The sequence below is a fragment of the Chionomys nivalis genome, chromosome 1 (assembly GCF_950005125.1).
Source record: "Chionomys nivalis chromosome 1, mChiNiv1.1, whole genome shotgun sequence".
Classification (NCBI taxonomy): Eukaryota; Metazoa; Chordata; class Mammalia; order Rodentia; family Cricetidae; genus Chionomys; species Chionomys nivalis.
The window spans coordinates 184,584,302-184,601,792 of record NC_080086.1 but is presented as its reverse complement, the minus strand read 5'-3'; the positions used below and the strand labels follow the sequence as shown (position 1 = coordinate 184,601,792).

General features: G+C 44.1%; 1 protein-coding gene across 1 annotated transcript in view; it reads right to left on the bottom strand.

Annotated features, from left to right (window-relative positions):
* Nucleotides 1-3,039: 3,039 nt before the first annotated feature.
* Wnt2 (Wnt family member 2) overlaps nucleotides 3,040-17,491 on the bottom strand; it is a 40,372-nt gene continuing 25,920 nt past the window's right edge. The window contains exon 5 of the mRNA XM_057774978.1: nucleotides 3,040-3,831. Within this exon, the coding sequence (XP_057630961.1) occupies nucleotides 3,602-3,831 (230 nt within the window). The 3' untranslated portion in view covers nucleotides 3,040-3,601. The remainder of the gene's footprint in view (nucleotides 3,832-17,491) is intronic.

Below are 17,491 nucleotides of genomic sequence, written 5' to 3'. Positions count from 1 at the left end.
GGTACTATAACTGGAGGATCACTTGCAAAGCATGTGTCAAGACAATAGACAACTCTCAGTCAGCAACACAAACAAGTTTGGTGAAGAAAATCTGTTGACAAAAGTCTCTCACAGGCTAAGTGTCAGAATCATGTTAAGCTTATTCTGTAGAAAGCCCTAATAAACTAGCTAAGATGTATTGGCGACATGTATTCGGATAGTGAGGAAAATTAATTAAAATTGACCAAGGCCTATGGAATCAATTTATAGTAAGACTTTTTCTTACAGGGGATTTGACCTGAGTAGACTTCTTCCTTATTTTGGATAATCAGTATCATATATTTTCCTTAAAAGCCCAAGGATTTAGTGTATTTCAGACATCTTGAATAGCAACTCTCTACTAAGCCCTAAAGTAGGTTCAAAATGACTTTTACTGGTTTTAATTCTTTTCAAATATAAATGTTCTTTTTCCTAAATAAAATCCAATGAGAGCATTTCATTTGCTTCTTCCGCTCCCCTCAGTGAAGACCACTGCCCTCTGCAGGGACTGCTACCACATGCTCACAAAGCAGATCTACATATACAGGCTTCATATGAACAAGTCGTATTTCCTTATGCTCATCAGGGGGACAAATCTCAACAAAAAAAGAAATTTAGTTCTAAATGTCTCAGAAATAATAATAATAGCAACAACAATAATAATAATAATAATAATTATCTACTAGAGGCTAAAACGATTTCAGACCCTGCTCAGTTCATCTGCGAGAAACATGCTCCATTGAATGGACAGACTAACTTTTTTCAGGTTCTCTCCTGTCCTCCTTATGTGGAACCCTGAGGTTCAGCTCATGTTTATGGGGATCCCTTCACCTCTCTTGATTTTAGTTTGCCTGAACTGAAAGGACTGATATCCTCTCTAGGAATCTTCCCCACCCTAAATATACCCAAGGATTTAAGATTTCACCATTCCTCTTGTAGCCAGAAGTGCTAGTGGAGTTGGGCCTCTCATGAAATCTTCCCAGGGACCCTGGACACTGGGAGCTCTGAGCTAGCCTGCTCCCCATGCGAACCCCAGAAGAGCCACTTTCCTGCTCCGTTATTCCTGCTTACTGTGTCTATGAAATACAAAGAGGGGGACGAGAAGAACGGGATGGTCGAGTTGGGGGAGGGAAGGAGAGGGAGAGCAATGAGAGAGATGTCTTGATGGAGGGAGCCATTGTGGGGTTGGGGAGACTCCTGGCGCTAGGGACATTCCCAAGAATTCACAAGGATGACCCAGGGCAAGACTCCTAGCAATAGTGGAGAGGAAGCCTGAACTGGCCTTGCCCTGTAATCAGACTGGTGACTACCTTAATTGTCATCATAGAGCTGTCATCCAGTAACGCACTGGGATGAGCTCCCAGGAGTCCAGTCAGAGAGAGGGAGGAGAGATAACATGAGCAAGTGGGGTCAAGATCATGACGGGGAAAACCACAGAGACGGCTGACCAAAGCTTGGGGGAGCTCACGAACTCTGCACCAACAACTGGGGAGCCTGTATAGGACCAAAGTAGCCTCTTTGCCTGTGGGTGACAGTTGTGTGGCTCGGCCTGTTTCTGGGACCCCTGGCAGTGGGACCAGGAGCTATCCCTGGTGTATAAGTTGGCTTTTTGCAGCCCATTCCCTATGGTGGGATGCCATGCTCGGCTTTGATACAGGGGCTTGGCACTGCCTCAACCTAATGTTCCAGGCTTTGTTGACTCCCCATGGGAGACCTTGCCCTTTCTGAGGAATGGATGGAGGGCAGAGTGGGGGGAGTTGGGGAGAGCGGGAGGAGGAGAGGGAGGGGGAACTGTGCTTGGTATGTAAAATGAATAGAAAATTTAAAATAAAAATAGAGGAAGGCTGTAGACATGGCTCGGGGGCACAGCACTTACCTTGCATTGACAAGGCCTGGTTTGACCCCAATCACCAGAACGGTTGTTGAGAACGGGAGGTGGGGAGGGGAGAACTGGAGTCAAGTCATTTCTAAGAAGGCTAGGAGGCTAATACCAGCTCTGACAAAGAACACCTGCAGTTAGCTTCCCATGAGCCTCAGGCTGAATGACTTAGACAAGGACGGAAAGATGAAGCCCAAAGCATGAAGCAATGAGCAAGCGGCAGTTTGATGCTGGGTGTACAACAAGAGACATCCTATTAGTTAGTGTAGCTCTAGGAGGAAACTATATGTCGAACAGGAACCAAACTGAACTGCATGCTGAGAAGCAGCCTTATCAAGTTCACTTTCTCTCATCTAGCATAAAACAAAATAGATTAGTCAGCCTCTCCATTTTCTCTGAGTGTATCTCCTGGCAGAAGTCAATCACCATCTCCACATTGCTATTCCCATAACTACAGCTGGGTTAGTTAAACATAGTCTCCCAGATACAAACTACTTGCAATGTAGTATAGTAGTGTTCCCAATGGAAAGGCCAGGCTGTGTGCTGTTTTCTCTAGACTGTACTATCACATCAGCTTGTAAACCTTAAACAAACATAACTGAAAGTGTCAGGGCTTAAGGTTGGTGGGTCCTAGCCAATGCTCCTCAATAGCTCTCCTGGGCGTCTGAGTATGGAGAGGGGGTCCTGGCTCTGCAGATCTCTCTGTCAGCATCACACTGGCCTCACTTTTCTCAGTTTGCATCCACAAGGTAGTCTTAGCCAAGAACCCTGCTGGTATTGTGCACGTGTTCACACTGGGACTCCGTTGCCTTCTTTTTCTTGAGTTGTGCAAGCACATTTCTGATATTCCACTCACTACGTTATTATTATTATTATTATTTTACTATATTTACCTCATAGTTAAAGAACTCTGCCAGATCATCCATCCCCCTTCAGATTTTTTCCAGAGCATATTGAGAAGTCTTGTCTCTTAAGAGTTCTCAAATGGAGGGGACAGTGAGGAACAACAATCACTTTCTGATGTGTTGGCTGACAAGAAAGTTCAAGACGAACACTGGTTCGAAGGACAAGCATTCTTACCTTGTTATATCAGAGTTTAACACTGAACAAATTCTTTGGAAACATGTGTTTTTAAGCCTGATGTTTATTGAAAGCCATTCTTCTCCAGGCAATCATCAAGGATGGTAGCAACAGTTATTACTTAGAAAAGCCCTTGCTTGGTCTTCTTTAAAAATACAAGTCAATTTGGTACAGTTGATTCTGTTTTCCATACCCACCCCCAACCCCAGAGGGAAGCATGGACTTTCTTAACTATTATAATCTGTGGGAAGACACAGAGAAAGATCCTCTACTATGTGATGTTGTTTCTCCCCATGGCCAAAGAGGAAAGAGGAAATGTCTAGGTGACAGTGGTGGGGGCCCGTGACCCTCCTCCTAAAACAGCCTGTCATGCCATTTCCAAAAAGAAATCAGCAGGAAGAGAGGTGACCTCAGAATGCCCAAGATAGATAGAATAGGGTGTACTTATATGCAGCATGTGGCCCCCAGTCCTGGGGCTCCCAGAGAGGGAAAATGGGCTTCTGTGGAGATAAGATCATATGCCTTAAGAAACAGCCCCCCGAAGACAACCCAGAAGTCCAGTGTCCTTGCAGGTGCAATTGGAGTCCTTGAGGGAAGGAAGGGAGATGATGACCTCTGCTGGGGTCATGTCGGGGTCGTCCAGTCGGCGCTCTTGGGGGCCTTGCACGTGTGCACATCCAGGGCCTCCAGGCAGTCCTGACAGCGCACAGCACAGCACCAGTGGAATTTACACTCACATTTGGTCATCCGGGTGACGTGGGACGTGTCATAGCCTCTCCCACAACACATGACTTCACAGCTGTCCATGCCTCGGGAAGTCAAGTTGCACACGCGGCCTGCTGTACCCAGAGAGCCTGAAAGACAAGTCAGAGAGACACCGCTGACAATGTCTGGGCAGAATACAAGAGTCTGGACAGCAGAGTCACGAGGTCCCTCCTTAAGAACAGAGCCTCGTCCAACCTCCTCATAGCTTGCTGAGCCTGTGTCCTACTGGGCCCTGTTTGTCCCTCTATGAAACTGAGAGGTGTCCAGAGGGCAGAAGATAGGAAGGGTGGGCCTTTGGATTTTGGCTTTTCTTTGGGCAACCTGAAGCTGGCGTTCCTCCTTTCCATTAGATTGACTTTCCATATTACCCTTGCCCAGGCTTAGAATGAGACAGGGCAAGAAAAGAAAGAAACATGGATTTATTTCAGTTCCTGCTATTCTACAAATCACAAAAAGGAAGTTGTGGCCAAGGCCAGCTTTCTCTGAGTGAGGGGGTATTGAACCTTGGAAAGGAGAGGAGTCCGTTTCCCGAGACTTTGTTACACGGGCTTAGTAGGCTTGAACTGTAGTTAGTTGGACGAGGAGGGCTCATTTGTATCACTGAGGAGGGAGGGGACATCTTGGCCTTGTTTGTCACTCTCTTCTTCCCTCTTTAGCAGACCACAGGAGTTCTGTGAAGTACCTGTGTGAGGCCTAAGACCCATCCTTCAAAGGAATGTGGCACTGAATTAATGGCATCTTAGTTAACCATTGTCACATTGCTAAATGACAGTCTATTATTTGTGTATGTGTCTTCACAAGGAATTTCAAAGACAGAGTTGGCTATATCTCACACCTGCCAGGCCAGCAGTCGCTGCAAAGTTCATGGCTAACCTGGTCTATATACTAAATTCCAGGGTAGACCAGGACATAATAATACCCAATCTGAAACAAAAATTTCAGATATACAAATTCATTCCATCTGAGGGAAACAGACAGAACTCTTTTGCAACTTTATCCTTCCTATCCTTTCAATACTTAGTTTATAATCAAGAGTAGTGGACAATTTTGGAGTTTTTTCAGCTTGCAATGATCCTTTCTATATCAATCTCTCCTACCAAGATAAGCCATGTTATATAATAGCACCATTCCCACTGGACCACAGGTAGGCACCCGACTCATTCTGGGCCAATAAGGTGGAGTTCCAGGAGACGGTTGCCATGCATAAACTCGGTGTCTCTGACCCAGAGCCTCCAAAAGACACAGATAAACAAATGTACAGGGACAGTGTACATTCCAGGCCAGACCAGGAAGAGGAGTCCTGCTCAAGCTGGACTATTTCTTGGTTCTATTTCCATCTCTTCTGGGAGCCTAGCGACACATCAGCCTTGGAGGTTCTTGAGACATGGCGATTACTTTTATGATATGGTTTGAACACAGCATCTGACGTATAGGCAAGCACTCTGCCACCAAGCTACAGTCCCAGCCTAGATTTCTTTGTCCTTCTACCGATTCCTCTTTTAGCTTAACTGCTCCTGATTCTATTACAATCAACAACAATAAATAACTGCCAAACCTACAGAAGAAAAGTAAGGGGGAAAAATAATGATTTAGCTATTTTTTTCCACTCACACCTCATGACTCTGTTTATCACTCTCTGCTCTGTATGAAAATTATCTCCGAGAGTGTCATGTTGCCCTGCCTCTGCGGAATGACCAGGGAAACAGCAGGGTTCAAGCTGGGTGTGAGGTCAAGCAAAGGAGAGGGTGGACCAGACTTGCTGTGCAAGATCAGCTGCCTCGAGCAGGAAGACAGACAGAGGAGTTTCCTGAGGACAGGAAGGATGGCAGAGGGCCGGGCTGGGGTGGAGGGTGGGTCAGCCAGGGATGGCCCTGAGCCTACATCATGCTGAAGAAGCACAGGGTTAGAAGAGGCAGCAGCTGGGCCTGGATTCAGGACGACCATCAGAAAAATCTCCTCAAAAATCACTGATTGTGCAAAAAGGCCTGATTGCCAAGAGCTGCCTTTGAACACGACACCCATTGTTTCATCTGATAAACATTTAGTTGACATAAACATGTGTAAGATGCTGTGTTGACTGCCTGGGGTTTGGGAGGCAGGGAAGACATAAACAGCCCCAGCTCCTGTTCCTACCACACTTGTAAAGTAGTGGAGAGATAAATGTGTGAAGAGGTACTGCCTCAATCTCCACATCATTATTTCATCTGCTAATGACCGCTGGAAACCACCGTAGAAATCCACGCAGAGTATCATGGCAGACGAAGCTCAGACTGTAAAGCCAAGGTCATTAGGGTGTAGACAATTAAAGCTTTGCTTGTAGCATCGCCATGTGTCAACAGTACAGTTGTGGCAAGCTTCTTTTTCAAAACTCTCTTGTAAAGTTGGCACAAAGCCTGCCCCTTCTTCATAGGGCTTCAGTGAGGATGGGCTAAAATTATACACAAAAGCATCTGTCAGAGTAAGTGCTCAACACATGCTAAAGATCCTTTCATTTATCTAGCACGTGTTGACTGCGACCTATGTTGTGGTGGCCGTCATCAGAGAACAAAGTGAAGATGCTGTCCTGGAGCACTACTCTATTGTCCTAGTGAGATTTCTCAGTATGAATATTCACAGTAGGAAACGGGACCAGGGAAAGAGGCCCCCACTACATGGTTTGACCAAGAAGGTGGCATTGGAGAGAGAATGTAAAAGATGAGTTGATGTTTAGGGAAATAATGCAGGAAAAGGCATTTCTAGCACAGAAGCTCCTAGTGAAAATCCTCCGGACAGCTTCATAAGAAGGCAGATTCGCCATGACTGAAGAACAGGGCATGTATTCTGCAGAAAGCATAGGAGAGAAGACTACAGCAACAGGTGAAAAGAGCCCTTTGCCTTGGTAGAGCTTTGATTTTATTCCATGGTGGGCGTGAAACTAGTATAGATTTTAATTTAGGACAAACATACTTAAGTCTGGCGGAATGACTGGGAGTAAGATGGCCAAATGGGAGTTCTCAGAAGAGTCCAGACAAGAGGCCACGAGAGGTGACAATGGGACAAAGCACGAGGAGGAGGGGCCTCAGAGGGTGAGCCACTAGAATTTGGCAATCTCTTGAAGTAAGGGGGTTGGAGGTGGAGGGGTCAAGTAGCAAAATGACCAAAACATGTTCGTTTGGCTCCACAGTGAGGAGGGGAGCATTTGATTGGCTGATGCAATGGGCTGGGGGTGTGAGTGAAAGACAATCCAAGTCCTCTCCTCAAGGAGTGTGATGGTAAAGTTAACTTAAAAGACAGCTGCAAGGACAGAGATGGATGAAGCGAGAACCTCAAGGTCATCCCAGGCCATAAGTGTTTGGGTGAATCATCTCACATCAACAGAAAGCTGACCCAGGCTTTCACTTCGGGCTAGTTTTTATTTAGACAAAGTATAGAATCGGGATAAACTAGCCATGAATATCTGAAGTTGGGGTAGTAGTTTTTCTCAGAGGTCGGGCCAAAGAGCATGAGGGAGCTTCCAGCGTACTGGGCCTCTTTCAGCTCTTGATGTGGGCACAAAGTATGTGGATGTGTTTAATTGAGAAAGCTCACTATGTTATGGTTATAGTGAATGCAGCTTGTGTTCACTGAACTTTTCCACAGGTGTGGTGTATCTTTGTAAGAAGAAGATGGTGGAGGGAGAGCCAAGAGCTCTATGTGCAGAGCAGATAGGCATTCCACCTAGCTGGGATTCGTATGCAAAGGGGAGAGCAAAAGGACTGAGGCTAAAGATGTGAATAGAAGCTGCATTGTCAGTGGCTTAGATAAGTGGGCAGGGGTTTACACACTCCTGTGTGAGCCACTGATTTCTATTGAAGGTCTTCATGCAAAGAGCAACATGTATTTAATTTGTGTTTGAGGGGGCAAAGCAATGTGCTGGGACTGGATAGATTGAAGCAAGCCAAAATAAGGACAAGAAGATAAGTTAGAGACCCATAAGGAACTATGACCCAGATACAAAATGGCCTAGATTAAGACACTGATGGTAAGGACACGAGGCAGAACCAGTAGCCAGTGACTGATGGGTAGACTGGAAGGGAATAGAGGAGTCCAGAGGGGCATTCAGGTTTGGGTCTAAGCAGCTGTGTTGGTACTAGCGATTTCCCAGCGTGGGAAATGCCTGTGAGGGGAGTTTGCTGACTGCGGATTATCAAAGTAGAAATGCTCATTAAAGACATCCTGGATTCAGAGCCGGGCGGTGGTGGCGCACGTCTTTCATCCCAGTCCTCGGAAGGCAGAGGCAGGCGGATCTTTGTGAGTTGAAGGCCAGCGCCTGGTCTACAAGATCTAGTTCCAGGACAGGTTCCAAAGCTACAGAGAAACTCTGTCTCAAAAAAAAAAAAAATAATAATAATAATAAAAATAAAAATCCTGGATTCAGGAAAAAGGTAGGATGGGGGTCATGCTTATGAGCCTGGCCATCTTTTTCAAGAAGTAGGGACTGAGGCCACATGTCTGTGAGTGAGATCCTAGCACTCCAGTGTTGACTCAATTTTGTGTTTTGTCTTAAGTCTTGTACACCAATAAGCATTCTTTCATCTCACCAGTCTGCAGTCATCAAACTATGACAATACCGTGACACGTTTGAATTCTCTGTCCTTCCCTTGGGCTGTGGCTTTGACAGGGCTAGTATGGGGCTGAGGTGACATGTCTTGTTCCCAAATCAGACTACTGATTTCTAACTTGGTGCTCTTTCCCCAGTGACCTGAAGCCTAAGGATGTCAGATTGTAGTTTCACTTAGCCCCAGGGAAGTGTTATGGTAGAGTTTGTTTCTCAAATGCAGAAATTTTTGAACTGGACTCCCTCTGAACTCAAGGATTATTTATCAACTTGAACACTATCTAAGTTCAGGGAGAAAAGGCAAGAGAAGACAATGGTCACTGGAAAAACTTTGTCTAAAAGCGGATTCAGAAACAGGCGTGGTGGTCCTGGCCTATAATCCCAGCTACTTGGGAGGCTGGAATAAAATGATCATGAATTAGGCACATCTGAGCTACATAGTAGGCTCAAGGCCTGCCTGAGCAACCTAGTCAGCCTTGTCTCAAAGTAAATCATGAAAAAAGAGGGCTGAGGATATGACTCCTAGGTAGAGTGCTTTGCCTAGCATGTGCCATACCTTGATGTCGATCCCTAGTGCCAAAAAAGAGAGGACAGACAGTGGCTTTGGTGTGTGAGACAAAAACAGGCCGTGAAGTGTATTGGTGCATCGTTCAATCATCAAATGATCGAAGTCAAAAGTAATGCAAACATGCCACCTCTGCTTCCCAAATGGGGCTTGATGAGGCCAAGAAGAAGAAAGATGAAGGAGAGGTTTTGAAGCCCGAGAGCCACTGATATGAAAACAGTGGTGGGGTCATAGCTAGAGCTGTCATAGTACCTCCTGAGGTACTGGGGTGCAGGGAATGGGCCAATGGGAAGACACAGAGCAAGGCACAGTAACTTGCTCAGGCTTAAACAGCCAGGAAGTGGTGGGTACCGTCGGAACAGAGCATGAATACTTTGGTATCTTCCCTGCTCTGCCCTTAACTTTTTTTTTTTGTTGTTGTTGTTGTTTTGTTTGTTTGTTTGTTTGTTTTTCGAGACAGGGTTTCTCTGTAGCTTTGATGCCTGTCTCGGAACTAGCTCTTGTAGACCAGGCTGGCCTCGAACTCAGAGATTCGCGTGCCTCTGCCTCCTGAGTGCTGGGATTAAAGGCGTGCCCCACCACCACCCGGCTTGCCCTTAACTTTTTAAAAATCAAATGAACTTGTAAGATGTGTGTAGTTGAAAGCATGTAAAATTCCAGCGCTAGAGAGGCTGAAAGAGAACGATCACGAGGTCTAGGCCAGACTGGACTACATAGTGAGACTATGTCCCTACGCTCAGGTGCGGGAATGTAGCTCAGCGTTAGAATGCTTGCCTGGCACAGGTGAGTCTGTAGGATTCACACTCAGCACTACACTCCCCATCCCTAGCCTCCTCCAAAGAACTCACAAAGGGCCTGATTTATAGCTTTTGTGGGGTGGGAGGGAGGATCTTTTTCTGCAACTTGCGACATGTTGTTGGCTGTTTAGTCACAGAGTTTTGTGAGAAAATAAAGAAGAATTGTTAATATGGTGGTTTATGCTGCATTTCCCCTGGACTGGTATGCTCTCTTTCATAAAAAAAAATTGTACATGTTATGTGCATATGGTATTTGTGAATGCATGTAAGAGTATAAATAGAATATATGGAGAGGTCAGAGGATGACCGTGGGCACTGGGCCTCTGCTTCTACCTTGTTTGAAACAGGCTCTTCTGTTGACTTCTTAACTACATCAGGCTAGCCCAGGAGCTTCCAGAAAGATCACACATACACTCACTGTTCTGTCTGGCTTTTATGTGTGTTCTGTAGTTCCCAACTCAGGTTGTCAGGCAGCATGGATGGTAGTTTCAAAATACCAATTAGACATTTGAAAAATAGCTTCAACTAATGGTCCTCTCGGTCAGACCTCCCAAATTGTCATCTTTTAAGGACGAGCATGTATTTGGGTGCTCTTTTTTTGTTTTTTTAATTAACACACTTATTTTGAAATGCCATGCTGTTTTATAACATCCTCTTGTTATGCTTTGACTTATGTAGTTCACAGTCCCTCTGCTTTGGTGGTGAAATCCGCTCAGATGTGTTGCCCGCCTGGTGACAGATCTCAGTTCCCTGACACAGAGAACTGTGGGCTCAGACTCCCGCCTTCCTGTCATCTTTACCCCAAACAGTTGTTCAGATTGGCCGCCTAAACTCTGTGACCATCCATAAACAGACAGTTTCTGCCAACGGGGAGGGCCTATGTCATGGGAAGGTGGAGGGTGCTGCTTCTGGCTAAACATGCCTTTCTTCTCCCCCTGGGTTGTGTCCTTATTCCAACTCACAATAAGAGCTCACATGTGTTTGGGAAAAGAAGGGAAGTTTCTAAATCGCATGTTTTTTGGACCACATATCATATTTGGTGGGGCAATATCAAGGGAACTTACAGAATCAAGCATCCCATCCCCAGAGCCATAAAATTAATAATGGAGTCAGGGTTCCCAGTGTAAAAACATTTCTGTCTCCACCAACATGCATCTTCCTGACAGCAGAGGAGGGACGGGGGGCTTTGCCTAATAGTTCCCAGACCCATACCTCGGAAACCTGGAGGAAGGGCGCTCCTCTCTCTCTCTCTCTCTCTCTCTCTCTCTCTCTCTCTCTCTCTCTCTCTCTCTCTCTCTCCCTCCCTCCCTCCCTCCCTCTATCTCTCACTCCCTCTCTCACTCCCCTCCCCCTCCCCATCACCCCTCCCTCTCCCTTCCTATATCTTCAGAAATTCCTGCCACTCAGTCCAACAGAGGCCCATATGTTGACCATTAGGGCCTACAGCAAGATTCACTTAAGCCTGTCATCCAATAGGCTGTTTCTCCTCTGCTTGACTTACACATTGTCATTAATGACACAGATTTATTGAGGGAACAAAAGAATGTTGCAGAGCAAACGTTAGAGACCGCACATCCATCTGCTTGCGGGCCTTCCCCCTTCCTCACGTGAAGGATTGCAAAGCTAATGCTACTTAGGAAAGGCAATATCTGTACTTAGTTCAGATGATTTTACTCATTTTTATTCATCTTCCCAGCTTGGAAAAGTTCAACTGGCACAGGAAAAGCATGTCCTTTTAAGCTAGGAAATTCTACAATGGAATTAACATTGTTATGGCCAGACTCAGACTTGCAATACCTGGTCTATCTAGTCTTGTCCAAGTCATTTCCTGTTCTCCCTCTCCCAACCCCGACACTCACCCCGCTACATGTTCCTTGAACTCCCAGCCTGCATACTCTCCAAATAGGCGCTAACCTCCCCAATGAACTAAATGACTCTCTGGCATCACTTACAGCCCTTAGATTATGCTCTTCGAGTTCGCTGCCTTCTGTAAACTTTCCTCTCCCTCCATTCCATGGGAATTCTTTTCACCTTTTCAAGATTCAGGCCCGCATCACCATCTTCCATGGAGTATATTCTGTCTGGACAAGTTCCAAGGACCTACAACACACTTCCTAGCAGGCCTATAATACACTTCCTGCAGTTGGCTCCAGGTACTATTTCATATTGTCTGAGCCCACCTTCCTCAGGATAAAAGATGGGCCCCATCCTTTCTTTTACACAGTATATAGTACTCAGGTGCCAATGCACAATTGCTTGTTTTCTTAATACAATATTAAGAACAGTTTCTTAAATACTAAGAACAGTGGGCTGGAGAGATGGTTCAACTGTTAAAAACTAGGCTCGCAACCAAAAAAAATATGAGAACAGCCTTCCGATTGTCTGGAGAAGGCACACTTTTCAAAGAATTGTTTGCCAGTTTGCAGGTACCCAGTGGGAGCCCAGCAGTTAAGCCTACCCTTCTTTAAATGTCTCCACTTAGCATAGAGAGTGCATGTCAGAATGTAGTACATTCTTATATTTTAAATTGTATGCAGTTAGTTGGGGTTATTATTATTTTTGGATGGTATGGTCTTATGCCTAGCCCAGGCTGACTTTCAGCTCTCTGAGAGAGGTGAGATTATATATGTGTGCTACCATATCAAGGCATGGCTCATATTGAAACAGTAGAAATTCATATTGATAACTTAAGTGAGTTTATGGCAGCAAGTTAGGGATCTGTACTACAACAATGTAAAATGAACAACTTAATCCATTCTCAATCACAAGAACCATAGAAATTACAAGGTGAAACATACATTAAGGAGAGACAAAGCTTCCCAATCAACATAAATAGTAGTAGAAAATAAATTATAGACTCTGAGATGTCTATCCATAATGCAGGGCTTGGTTGTACTCTAATAATGTGGAATTGACATAAGCAAATTTCAATGGGAAAGCTAAAAAAATCAAATTCATTATCTTCTGTACTTAAAAAATTTCTCTTTGTCTGCAACCATTAATACAGCAGTTAGCAATAAGCTTTGCTATTCATCACACACACACCCCAAATCCACTCACCTATGCGGTGATTAATTTGTTGTTAGTGGTTCAAACGATGTCAAGGAATTGAATCTACAAAACGACTTATAAAATTTGTTTACCGAGTTTTACATTCATTCTTATTGGCAGAGTCATTTTAGCATTTTTATATCCTAAGTTTGTATTTTGAAAGATAACATATGTATTTGTAGATTATATATACTTACATATGTTTTATATATATATGTGTTTGTAGATATATGTATAAATATATAATGAATTACTTTGGATAGAAAAAACTTTGTTTTCACTAATAGTGAAACCAGATGGAAATGAGGAGTAAAAGAACCGAATGCATGGGGCAGCAGGAAGCAGAGATGTAGTCTCTTACTCTGTTTATTTGACATCTTCTGTCTCATCCAGGGTAAGGGCTGACAAGCAGCATAACATAACCATGAATCTCGGGAAAAGCCTACTAAAGCAAGAGTCCTATTTAACACTCAGGCTTAAAGTGGACATTTTACATGTAGAACAGTTTAGTCAGTGCTAAAAACAGAGAAACATACAGGCTTTGTAATTCTCTGCAAGGAAACCAAGCTACCTTTAAGCTGTCGAGTACATAACTGAGCTAGTGAATGAACATTATTGATTCAGTCCATCACATTCATATACTGAGTATTGGGCAACACGGGAGTCCCAGTTAGACCAGCTGGGGCCGAGAGGTAACTAACAACCACTGGCCCATTCTATAAATGCAGAAACTGAGCTGCGCTTGGGCCTCTGAGATGGCGATGAACATGGAGAAGCAGAAAGGTCCTGCATACATTTCTGAAGTTCTGATGTGGGTGATACAGGCAAAAGAGAAGGGAGGATTGCGATTGGCTTGCATGTTGCTGGCTTGGCCTCCTTAGCAGAGGGTGGATCCATTGGAAAATAGGGGGAGACAAGTTTTGAGAGTGGGACAAATCAGGAGTTCAATTTGGAAAGAAGTCAGCAAATAAGTTTATTAGGCAGGGAACTAAACACAGGATAAAGCAAGACAACAGAAGTATTGATAGAAATACTTAGAGCTGAAATGATGGAAAAGATCAGAATATGAAGAAAGTATGGAAAGAAAAATGAGGGTCCTGAGAAACTCTGAAAAAAGAATCTACAAAACCCCAAAGTAGAAGGGAATAAAGTAGCCACTGAGATGTAAGATGAGCTAATAGTACAGGCCAGGCCAGGATCATAAGCAGTACACTAGACAATGGAGTGTTTTGAGGTTCAAAAGTTTTCCATATGTATTATATATCACTTACAAACTTGAAACAATGGTTTACTAGAATCTAATTACTATTAATTGTGCAGCATTAATAATTTTCTGTGTAAATGATCATTTAGAAGTCCCACTAAAACCTTCTCCATATAGTCCCGTTTGGGCTCTCTTTGCATTCTTTAGATATTAATTCATTATCTGTAAGTCTCAGAGCATAAAGCGATGAGCGACTTCTTTATGTTGTCAAAGTAAAGAACATACAGGAAGCAAGGAGCAAAGCCTAAGACACCTGTCTCAGACTGAGGTCTCCCTATCACAGTGTAGTTTTGCCTGGCTGCTGCCGAGGTCACCTATAAAGACCCCATGATAGGTGAAGTCTTGATAGCAAGGACCAACCAACTCCGCCCTCCTTGCACTGCCAAGGGTTTGTGTGTCTGGCATTAAGAACAATCTCCATATTTCTTCAGTAAAGAAATGAAGGACTTAAAATGTTCTGGCATTAGGTGCACATACTAATATTTAAGTAGACTTTATCCATTGGTTAAAAGCTTATTTCCTTGTTTTTGCTCACATCCCAGGATACAGTCAATGTTCATGAGTGTCTGCAAGTCAGACCACAACACAAGACTTATCCAGAATACCAGTCTCTGGACATTTTGATTTTTAGGAGCTGGGTTGCCATAGACTTCAAGGGCTACTTCGCCAAATAGTTTGCATAGGAATGAGGAAATAGTGACCCCAGGAACAGCTGCCGGTCCAGCTTTGGGTTTTCAGAGGGCAGCATGTTACACAAGCGCTCCATCTGTTTTTGAACTTGACTGCAGTAGAGATGGAGGCTCGCTTGTTTCCTCTGGTTGGAGAGGAGACCTCGGGATGACCTCTGGCCTGGGTGAGAGTTTTACATCATACCCAGTGAAAGTGGTCTGTGATTAGGTGCAGACACCTCCTCTGCAGGGGAGGGCAGCATTCCTTCCTTACAGATGCACCTATCTCTAACTGAAGGGCTGCTTTGATTTACAGAGGCCTGGGGGCAATCACCAGACTAGATAACTCCAGAGCCACCAGAGTGTTCATCCCAGAAGTCCCTCTCTAAGATGCGGGCTCCAATTTGGCCTGCAAAATATCACATGCCCAGCCTCACACAGTTCCTAGCTTTCTCTGAACCTGGCGGCACCTCAGGTATTTATAGTTGATCAGCAGAAAATACTTGTCTTCTTCAGCTACAGAATAAGGGGTGTGTTTGGTTATTGTTTCCACAATTTTTTCTTCAAAAGTTTCTTCTTATTTATTAGGACAAAATTAAAGATGTTCCCTTAAAAATTTGAAGTGGTAGGCTAGGGAGATGGCTCTATGCATGAGAAGCTGAATGCAAACCCCCAGCCTACAGATGAAAGCCAGGCACAGCTTTGTAACCCCAGTGGTGAGAGGCAGAGATGAGTGGGTCCTGGGAGCTTTCTGGCCAGCCAGTCTAGCCAAAATGGCAAGCATTAGGTTCAGTAAGAGATCCCACCTAATGGGAATAAGGCAGAGAGTGATAGAGGAAGACAATATCCTCTCTGGCCTCCACACGTGCACACACAAGAATGTACACATTCACACATGCACACTACGCAAGGGGGAAAAAAGGAAAAAGTCGTGGAAAGCTTCTAACTGAGAAGGGCTTTGACATAATCCAAATGTGGCTCTTTAATTCTGTTCAATTTTGAGCCCCCAGTTTTGTGGGTACCCCCATTAAAGGTCCATGTCTTCATACCGAATCTCTATTAAAATCAGAAGACCACCCTCCCGCTTTCCTAAGGATCCAACGAGGGAAACAATAGTGAGAAAAATATGAATTTTTGTTCTGATTCTTATCTACTTCTTTTATTCCGTTAACTAGTTCCAGCCCATGAAATCTTAGACAAATCACAAAACTTTGGGATTCTGTTTTCTTGATCTGAAAGTGAGGGGACCACTGCCAAGAGTTAGGGTATGTGCATGGGTGGGATGCAGAGCAGGCTTGACCTGTCGGGAACTCAGCTGTGGTCTCAGCATCCTTACCAGTGATGTGTTCTCACCAGAAACATTCAGGCTAGCCACTCTGTGAATCCTTGTATCAATGTGTCAGGCTTTCCTTGGAGAAATGACTTAATAACCAAGATGTCAAACTAATTCCAACAGAAATGTTAATGTCTGGAATCATTTTAAAAAGTTAGTTACTTGCTAGAGATGTTGGATCTACATGTTAAAGAAAAAACAAGGCAGGATGCATTTTCAAAATAGACATGGCATGACAGCTATTGAGAGCTCTGTAAAAAACACTTTTCACCCTTTCTAAGTATCAGAGATGTTAAGAACAAAGTGTCCTTGGATTTCCTCTTCTCTGATAACAGGGCTAAACCAGGACTATGGACAACCAAATGATTGGTTTTCTAAACTTTAATGAGAAGTTTGAAAAGTATGGGAATCCCCTGATTCTGGTCATATGGGTCTCTGAGGAGGGCCCCACTATGGAGAATTATGAAGTGGACCCGTAGATGTATCCACTACATAAACACAATCGGCAAATCACTCCAGCGCACTCCTCGGCACTGTTATCAGGATGTAGTGGGGAACAGCAAGACCATAGCCAATTAGTTCAAACACTACACTCACCCATAACTACCTTGATCTATGCTTGATCTTCTATTGATCTCCAGGAGAAGGTGCCCAGTAAACTGAATATTAAGTGTTCATTATTTCAAATCACCGTTAAGGGTGACAAGATGAAATATAGGGACCACAGGTATGACTTTTAATAGAGTAAACAAAACCATTAAGAAAGAAAAGCAATGTATGTGCAGACTGAAACATTACTACAAAGTTTTGTTCTGTCTTGGAGCTTGTCTAGCCCTTTTTTTAATTAAAAAAAAATCCGTTTTAATGATAGCTCATTTTAAATACTGAGAGTTCTATTTACCAGAAAGCAGACCCTTCCTATGGGAGATTATTCTAGCACAGTGAGTGTTCATTCTGTTATAGACTCAGGCCGGCAGCTTCCCTCCTGCAGACTGAAAGTCCCCATGCCTTACTTCCACCAAGGGGAAGACTCCTGCCCTCACTGTGAGTTAGATACAGGAGGCCTCTGTTCTCAGGGCTCTCAGAGCTATCTTTCATATCTCTCTCTCCAGATAGGCTAGGAACTGTTCTGGGAAGACTGAACCCAGAAACTTCCAGTGTGGTGTGGAGCAATTTAGTAGAGCACACACCACAGGAGCTTATTTCAGTCAGAGAAGATCCTCCTTTGAAGACGGCCATGAGTCACAGGACAATGGGCAAGACCTCCACCCATGTGTGGTTGCAGCGAAGCTCTCTCCATCTCACCCCTGTGGCTATTTGCATAATACTCCAAGTATTTGTGATCAGAAATACTCTTTGAAAAAAGTGGACTTTTGTCTAATGGGATATAAGACATTCTGAGCCACGATTTATGAAAAGAATCACATGTAGTTATCAAAATTAAAAATGAAACTTTTCAGGTCACATAGATGACTCTGGCATGGTCTTGAGCACA